Here is a 9,326-nt window from a genome sequence, read left to right on the forward strand (position 1 = left end):
TGAGATTTAAATGTAAAGCACTACCCGTAACACATTAAGTAATCAATAAAGATTAGCTGCTTAAAAAGTTGTCACTGCTGTCATCATAGCATGAAAAATCATTATTATCATTAGTACTACTACTACCACCACTAGGTACTTTCTAGACATTACTTCATCTTCACAAAATAACTTATGAGGAATATACTATTATCTCCATTCCACAGTACAAAAAATTAACTGCAAAACAGTTGACGCAATTTGTTTGGCTTTAGGGGGAAAAACATTTTGTTTATTTTTTTTTTTTTTTTTTTTTTTTGAGACAGAGTCTCACTGTGTCGCCCAGGCTGGAGTGCAGTGGCGCAATCTCGGCTCACTGCAAGCTCCGCCTCCCGGGTTCATGCCATTCTCCCGCCTCAGCCTCTGAGTAGCTGGGACTACAGGCGCCTGCCACCACGCCCGGCTAGTTTTTTGTATTTTTAGTACAGATGGGGTTTCACCATGTTAGCCAGGATGGTCTTGATCTCCTGACCTCGTGATCCACCCGCCTCGGCCTCCCAACGTGCTGGGATTACAGGCTTGAGCCACCGCGCCCGGCCTTTATTTATTTCTAATAATTTCAAATTTGTTTTAGATTTAGGGGTACATGTGCAAGTTTGTTACCTGGGTATCATGTGATGCTGAGGTTTGGGGTATGAATGATCTCATCATTCAGGCAGTGAACAAACAACTCGACAGTTAGTTTTTCAACCCCTGCCGCTCTCCCTCATTCTCCCCTCTAGCAGTCCCCACTTTCTACTGTTGCCATGTTTATGTCCATGAGTACCCAATGTTTAGCTCCCACTTAGGAGAACATGCAGTAGTATTTGGTTTCCTGTTCTTGTGTTAATTCACTTAGGATAATGGCCTCCAGCTGCATTCATGTTGCTGCAAAGGATATGATTTAATTATTTCCACAGCTGCGAATTATTCCCTGGTATATATGTACCACATTTTCTTTGTCCAACCCACTGTTTTTGGGCACCTAGGTTGATTCTATATCTTTGCTACTGAGCTCATACAATTTGTAAGTATCAATACCAGTATTTGAGCCTAGTTGTATGAGTCTAACATGCATATAATAACCACATTATGACACTGTCTCTCAAAAGAAGGACAGTCTCCAGTGTGATATATACTATATGATTTACTGAACATTTTTTATGTTCCAAGAACTCTTCTGGACTCTAGGGACACAGCTGTGAACAAAACAAGTAACTCTCTGCTTTTATATAGCTTATATTCTAGTGGATGAAGATGAACAGGAAAACTAAGAAGGGGGAAAAATTACCTAATAATAAGGACACTACAGAGAATTAAAATTAAGAGTGATGTGTCTGGGGGCTACTTAAGATTGGGTGGGCAGAAAAAGCCTTTCTAAGGAGGCTACATTTAAGACGATAGCCTAAAACTCAATCAGAAGGAACAAGTTACCTAAAGGAGCAGTACAGAGGGCTTTCCAGGCAGAGAAAATAGCTATTACAGAGAGCCTAAAGAGCAAATGAGATTGCATCATATGGACCCAAAGATAGCAGTGGAGAAGAAGAGGAACATTATGTGAGGAGGTCAGAGGGGCAGGCAAAAGCCATGTCACCTGGGACTTTGTCATTCAAGGGAAGGGAATGTAGAATTTATTATTTAGTTAGTTAGTTATTTTATTTTACTTTACTTTTTGAGACAGAGTTTCGTCTTGTTGCCCAGGTTGGAGTGCAATGGCGCAATCTCAGCTCACTGCAACCTCCGCCTCCTGGGTTCAAGCGCTTCTCCTGCCTCAGCTTCCTGAGTAGCTGAGATTACAGGCACACGCCACCATACCCGGCTAATTTTTTGTATTATTAGTAGAGACAGGGTTTCACCATGTTGGGCCAGGTTGATCTCAAACTTGTGACCTCAGGTAACCCACCCGCCTCGGCCAGTGCTAGGATTATAGGTGTGGGCCTGGGAATGTAGATTTTATGCTAAGATAATGACAGATACAATGGGAGGGCTTTAAGCAGGAAAGTAACATGAGCTGACTTACATTTTTTAAAGACCCATCTCACTGCTGGGCAGAGAACAGACTGTAGTGAGGTAGGAATGAGGAGACAGGAAATCAGGCTATTTCTGTAGTGTCGACCAGAGATAAAAGTGGACTAGGGAGGTAGGAGTACAGCTGGAGAAAAACAGATTTGGTATGTGTTTTAGAGGTAGAGTAGAAAGGTTTCACAGATTAACTGAACAAAAAGGTTGAAGGAAAGAGAGGAATAACCTCTGTATTTTTAGCTTGAGTAACTGGAAGAATAATGGTTTAGTTTAATGAAATAAAGTATACTTAAGGAGGAACATGATTGGGTAAGAATAAGAGTAGAAAATAAGAGTTCTGTTTTGTTCCGGTTACATTTGAAATGCCCATCATATACCCATTTGGAAACATGCATAGGTACCTGGATCAGAATCAGGAATTCTAGGGAGTTCCTCTTACTCTTTCTCTGATTTCATAAGGCACTGGAGATAAAACAGCATGAGGAAAATAGCTTTTAGAATGCACAATGTGAGTATTGGTGATAATCTAAAGCAGTGAGACAAGCTGCTGCACTCTTGATGAAACCACTTCACTTATGAAATGTGAAGCATCATTTTTGCTGGGCATAATGACACAGAAAGAGAGTAAGCCTGAGGGTCAATGAGATTCATGCCAAGGGGGTTAAGTCATATGATATGGCCTCTATTTCCTAAATCTTATAAGATTACAGGGCAGGTACTAGTAAGAGGTCAGAGTTCCAAGTAGGATACAATCAAGGAGTGCTTCTGAGAATTCCATCCTACATGAAGGGAGCCCAGTGCATATCTGAGACAAAAATATCTTTTAAGTATACATAAAATAACAACTGCTCTACCTGCTATCTAATAGGAGTTTCCATGGAAACTGTCAGAAACAATTTCTTTAGAGTTATAGTGATTACTGACAAAAATAAGATGGACATAGAGTAAAATAAGAGCTAAATTTACAAAATGGAATGGACCATATTAAATATCACAGCTCTATTAATATTAAATTCTGAGTAATCTGATTCAAGCTAGTTGTATTTAAGCATGACAGATTTTCTTAAAATGGCTATTTTGAGCATACATATCAAAATGAGAGAGAGAGATAAGAAACCATATTTGTTGTATATAAGTCATTAGTCTTTAATACACATCAGCAATATTGTAAAAGACACATATTTTTAGGAAAGATAACTAAAATTTATTGAGCAGTTACTAAATATCAGGTGTTTTGCATATAACATCTTGTTTGATCTTCACAATAATCTCTCCAAGTAGGTTTTATTAACATCATTTTTACAAAGCGGGAAGCTGAATCTCAAAAAGATATAGCTTCCTCAGGTATATCTGATCATATAGGTAGTAAACACTAGAGCCAGGTGTAGGTGAACACCAAATGTACACCCTTTCATTAGGCTCTTAAAGGAGGCCACAACCCACAAGAGTCCAGGAGACTCGGGCCTATGTTCTCTTCCAATCACAAGAATCATCTTTTTGATCAGTTGACGGTTAGATTAGTTAACTGAAAACAAGGCTGCTATATAAATTCCTTAAAAAAACAATGCCAAGCATATACAATTCAAAGTTTTGTTTTGCCCAGAATATATAATAAAATTTTAACAGGTACTGATTTGCCCATCAAATTAAATTAACAAAAGAAAGTTAATCAAAGAACATAAACAGAAACAAGTAAATGAAAAGACTCGGAGTCTTTTCATTATCAGGCAGCTCACTTATCAGCTGCCTGATAAACTTAGGGAGCCAAGGTAGATAAGATCATGAGGCATCATAAAAATGAATAATCTCTTAAATTATCTTTGTCATTTAAGGATAAAAGCAAAAATACCAAGCCGTTTCTTACCACATCACAATATGCTATAACCATTATTCCAAGGAATTGAATCTGTATTGCCAAGGTGATTGCTACAGCTGACCAACTTTGCTAACTTAATATAACCGTAGTGGCCACATGAGAAATGGAAGCAATCTAAGGTACTGAATGTTACATTCCTTCTCTAATAATTATTTAACTTATTTTGGCTGTTGAATTTCTTCATAAATTCATGCTCTTGTACATTTTACTTCAAAGGTCTTTAAAGAAAAACTTGAATATTTAGATCCCTCTTTCAGTTTAAGCAGTCAAAACAAATTTATTTCAACCGCAGCAAATACTAGTACATTAGCAGTCAGAGCACAGCTCAAGTATGCACACACAGAAATATAGGACTCACGCTAAATTCCATAAAGAGGAGAAACAAAGAAAAAAACCAAAAGCAGAAACATATCCAAAAGGAATATGAAGTGTTAAAATACATAAAACAATGCAGGTACATTGAAAATGAATTTTTCAAAATCAAGATACTACTGGCTTTCACGTTTGGCAATACTGAATAGTTTCTGGCCAAAGTACCAATGAAAAGCTCAGCTGTGAAGCAAGGACATGCTTTAAAATAATTGTCAAATGAAATCGCACAATCAAACATATGCCTAAAAGATAATGTCTAAAGAACTACAATAGGGGAAAGCAAATCATTTCCAATATAAATGGAGTATTTCTAAATAAGAAATTATAAATGCAAACCACTCAGAGTACTTAAATGCAAACACGACAGACTACATTCAAAACACAATGCAAAGATAAGCCTAAACACCAGCAGGAATGGTACTTATTATTTTAACAGATGCAAATTTTAAGTGTGTCTTTATAGTTTTAGTAAGTTTTGGTTAGATGAACTCCCAAAAAAGTGTCAACACTGAAAGTAATTTATAAAGAATCATTCTTTAAAACGGATTATAACACTAAAGTTTGATATTTTTCTAGTCTGTTTCTTGGTGCATTCTATTTCAATTTGATGATACAGTACTGGAAAAGCTTCTTGTATATGCCTTCAAACGCTCTATATAATGTTAAAGCACAGTTCTTGGGTTTAGAAATTTTCAGGACTGTTGATGCATAAAAGCTGTCTTTAAACATTCTATTTTCCCATTACTACTGAATGACTCTGCTAGTGCTTAAAACCACTTTTTTTTTTTTTTGAGACGGAGTCTCGCTCAGTCGCCCAGGCTGGAGTGCAGTGGCGCGATCTCGGCTCACTGCAAGCTCCGCCTCCCGGGTTCACGCCATTCTCCTGCCTCAGCCTCCCAAGTAGCTGGGAGTACAAGGGCTCGCCGCCACGCCCAGCTAATTTTTTTGCATTTTTTTAGTAGAGATGGGGGTTTCACCGTGTTAGCCAGGATGGTCTCGATCTCCTGAGCTCGTGATCCGCCTGTCTCGGCCTCCCAAAGTGCTGGGATTACAGGCTTGAGCCACCGCGCCCGGCCAAAACCACTTTCATTCTTAGTAGAAAAGCCAAGATGGAAAACAGAGCTCGGTCTTTAAAAGGAAAGAAAGCAGAGTCTAGAGATATATGTCCTCCTGTTCTTTTAGTTCAAAGAATCAGAAATCAACTGGCATTGTTACATATAATATTTTCTCATTTAGCAGATGACACCTAGAGATAGAAATCATTTTAGTTCCTTAAAGAGCTTTTGTTTTCTCCTGTTTGATTCTTCCTTAAGCTATTTCTTATTTATTTTCTTTAAGATTTTCCTCTTCTATCTTGCCAGAACAGGACTTGAAATATAAATGAAAATGAATGAAGAGGGAGAAACACTTCTGAAAGGCTATGGTGAAGCCAAGGAGTTTTCACTGTGTTTGGGGGTGCTCATCTCACATTTGCCTGTTCGTGAGTCCTGAGGCTTGAAATATTCTGCTTAAGAGGCATTATAGAAAAAGTAGCCTCTTACCAGCAGCCTTCTCCGGGTTTTCTAGCACATAATAGGTTTTAAATGGCCCAAGTTAAACCATAACTACAGAAAAGGGCTCTAAATGTTTCGGTTTTCATTTCAGCTATGTGGCCACCTAACAAAATGTGTGTCTTCTTCCATAAAGTGAGACTGAATACATCCAAAGACCTAGTTCCTAATGGGAATGCATAGGTAATCATGTCTGAGTCCATGAATCACCCAGATTGTTTTCAAAATCCTGTGCACACATCTGAGGGGTGCATCAACACAACAGTCAAAGAGCCATTGTGCCAACATCTGTTCCAGCCCTTACACCAGGATGCCACAGGATAAAGGCCAAAGCACGTGTCCTTAAAATATTCCCTGGGGTAAGTCACTTCCTGTCTATGAAAACATATATATTAATAACCTGCTTCACAGTAAGCTGATGAAGAATAGATAAGTGGGATGTTGACCAAAGATTCCTGATTTGTAAAAGTTAGTTCCTTTGTGGCAAGAAGACAAAAATCATTTAAGAAATACACTATGTGCACAATTTGACACTGAGGAACTGCCTCTGCTCAAACAGCTTGCAAGTATCAGGGCAGGCACTCCACTTTCTGTCCTTTTCAAACCCCACATGAGAAGAACACAATAGGCCACATTCAACAATGCAAAGTTAAACCTAACACCAGCCTGGTACTCAGGCCTGGGCCCACCAAACAAGAAATAAAGACATAATAATATCTTATAGTGAAATAAACTGTCAGCAACAAAGGTATTTAAAATTACCAAGTGACCCTTTTGGGGTCTACAACACTTACCAGACCTTAAGAAAGTAGAAGACGAAGAGACGACTGCATCAGGCGAGCAGGCCATTTCAAATTGTTGGCTCTAATCATAAGCGTCGCAGGCTAAGCTATAGCAATTTTAAAACTGTTTAGTAAAGGTTAGAAGCAATCAGTGTTAAATTAATCGAAAGCAGTGTGAGCAGTTATTAACATGATGCAGTGCGCAACGAAGGCTGTAACTGAGGATCATTATAATTTTATTTTCTCTTTTATGACTTGAATATGTGATTTTCTTTGCTTTGATAAATTACACTTGCTCATATGGGTGAGGCAGGAACTATATAATATCCACTTATTAAACATTACATAAAAGTAGTATCCTCTATTGTGCAGTGAAGTAATTATGCTACTATGTAACAATGCTCAGAACTCGGTGGGGAGGACTCTATGCTCCAGGCAGGTTAGTCAGTTTCTAACAAAGCTCCATTTATATATTCTTCTAAAAGTAACAAATAGAATCAAGTTGATTGTTTTCAATGACACAGGAAGTTTTTAACTCGAGTTATTAACTTTATCATCTGTACTTCATATACTTATAAGAATCTGAAACCTCAAATTTAACTACTAATTTGGAGGAATGAATTCAAGTGGTATCTCTTTTTACTACTGGGATGTAAACATACAGGAACATTCAACATTGATACTATGCACTTTGCACATAAAAGTGGATTTAAATAACTGCATTCAACAACAGTTAACACTAAAATTTTTTTTCTCAGCTAAGAAAAGAGAAGTAAGGTTTTCAAAGCTTACTGTTAACGACATGCATTTCAGAGGAAACAAAGACTAACGAAGAAAATAAACTCTATGTGCTTATGAAAGGAAAAGAGAAATCTTGCAAAAATATATGTTGGGGGCAGTACTCAGGTCCCTGTAAGAAAACTCCGGTTACTCTCTTTGTTCAGACATAACCAATCCAACAACACTTTTTATATCCAGATAGCCACATTGTTAGTAGCCAACTCAGTATTTCTATATGACTCAAAAACAATTTAAGAAAAAGTGTGAAACAAATACATCTGACTATTCCAAGTCACTTTATTGATTTTCAGTAGTACTAAGGACTACTTTTTGAAAAAATTACCTCATACTTCATAGTTGGTAATTTTACTATAACCCTAAGTAAATAAAGCTGAACTTTTTGTAAGGTATAAAAAACAGAATGTTGGGTGTATGATTTCTGAAATTAGATTTTCAGAAATTATACTTTCTCCAAATTAAAAAAAAAAAAAGTGCACAACAGACAACTAAGAACTTCATAAATGGGAAAAGCCCAAAACATAAGGGGGACATATTAGCTGAGAAAATAATTTCTTTTTTTCTTTTTTTTTTTTGAAACGGAGTCTCCCTCTGTCACCCAGGCTGGAGTGCAGTGGTGTGACCTCCACTCACTGCAGCCTCTGCCTCCCGGGTTCAAGCAGTTCTCCTGCCTCAGACTCCCGAGTAGCTCAGGTTACAGGTGCCCGCCACCAGGCCCAGCTAAGCTTTGTATTTTTAGCAGAGATGGGGTTTTACCAGGTTGGCCAGGCTGGTCTCGAACTCCTGACCTCAGGTGATCCGCCCACCTCGGCCTCCCAAAGTGCTGGGACTACAGGCGTGAGCCCCCGCACCCGGCCGAAAATAATTTCTTAATATCAATGCAAGTGCAAAGTTAATTTTCCTAGCTAAGGCCTTTCACACCACCGCCCCTCCAATGATGACACAGTTCATCAGTTCTTTAAAAGGGAAGCTCCTTAGTTGAAAACCTGTATTCCGCCTTCCACCTTTCCTGTTTAAGTACATGCTTTTTGCTCAAGATTATATCCAGCCAGCCAGGAATACGGGAAGTTTTAATCCCGGCTTTTAGAGGAGTCATCAGCCACAAGTGCTGATAATGCCACAAGCCACAAGTGCTGATAATGCAAGTCATGACTTGCAGTTTGAACAAGTCAGTTCGGGACACTTGGAACTGTTAAAACTGCCTGCAAGGCACCTTCTGACCTCTACGCTTTCTGGCTTGGTAACCACACAACCTGGAACCACTTAAGGAGCCCTTTTCCTTCTGAGCCCTAACTATGCACTTCAAGACCTGAGGCCCAGTCTCCTTCAATTTCTGCTAGACAGATGACAGGTCTACTGCTTAGAACCTGTGGGGAATGTAAAAGGGTATATAAGACATAAGGCAAGGAGCAGATGCCGGCTTTCTGCAGCCAGATCGTAGTTACATCTGACTTGATCTGATTAAGCTATCTGACTTGTGGGGAGAACATTCACAGCGAGGACACATTCCCTTTCCCAGGAATGTGCCGCCGCCTGATTTTTAAGTTAGAAGACTCTAAGGGAAGTCCGGACCGCTGCCTACTTTCCGAGTGGGGATCACAAGTTGAATAGAGTCGGGGACACACACAGAATGGAGTAGGCACCGCCACCTAATTTTTAGAGGTGGAGGAAGATATCAGAAGCAAGGCCAGGGCCGCCAACTGTTTCTAAGGGAGAACTCGGGGCACAGGTTCATTCCCAGGGCCCCCACCTGCCTCCCACCAAGGTGCTTGAGGAGAAGCACCACCCCAGGTACTCGGGTAGGGGGGGCGGCGCCCCAGCCAGCCAAACCTGAGCGCTTGGTCCGAGCTCTTCGCTCCAAGACCTTCCAGCTCACTTCGGCCGTGAGTCCCGCCGCCCCCGCCATCG

The 9,326-nt window shown here is 39.5% G+C and overlaps 2 protein-coding genes across 2 annotated transcripts in view; one reads left to right on the top strand and one right to left on the bottom strand.

Moving 5' to 3' along the window:
* PHKB (phosphorylase kinase, beta) overlaps positions 1 to 9,324 on the bottom strand; it is a 243,942-nt gene extending 234,618 nt beyond the window's left edge. Inside the window, 1 exon segment of the mRNA XM_011952602.1 lies at positions 9,249 to 9,324. Within this exon segment, the coding sequence (XP_011807992.1) occupies positions 9,249 to 9,324 (76 nt within the window).
* ITFG1 (integrin alpha FG-GAP repeat containing 1) overlaps positions 6,477 to 9,326 on the top strand; it is a 296,091-nt gene continuing 293,241 nt past the window's right edge. Inside the window, exon 1 of the mRNA XM_011952601.1 lies at positions 6,477 to 6,674. The gene's annotated coding sequence lies outside the window, so the exon portion shown is untranslated. The remainder of the gene's footprint in view (positions 6,675 to 9,326) is intronic.

The sequence above is a fragment of the Colobus angolensis genome, unplaced genomic scaffold (genome assembly GCF_000951035.1).
Source record: "Colobus angolensis palliatus isolate OR3802 unplaced genomic scaffold, Cang.pa_1.0 Scaffold343, whole genome shotgun sequence".
Classification (NCBI taxonomy): domain Eukaryota; kingdom Metazoa; phylum Chordata; class Mammalia; order Primates; family Cercopithecidae; genus Colobus; species Colobus angolensis.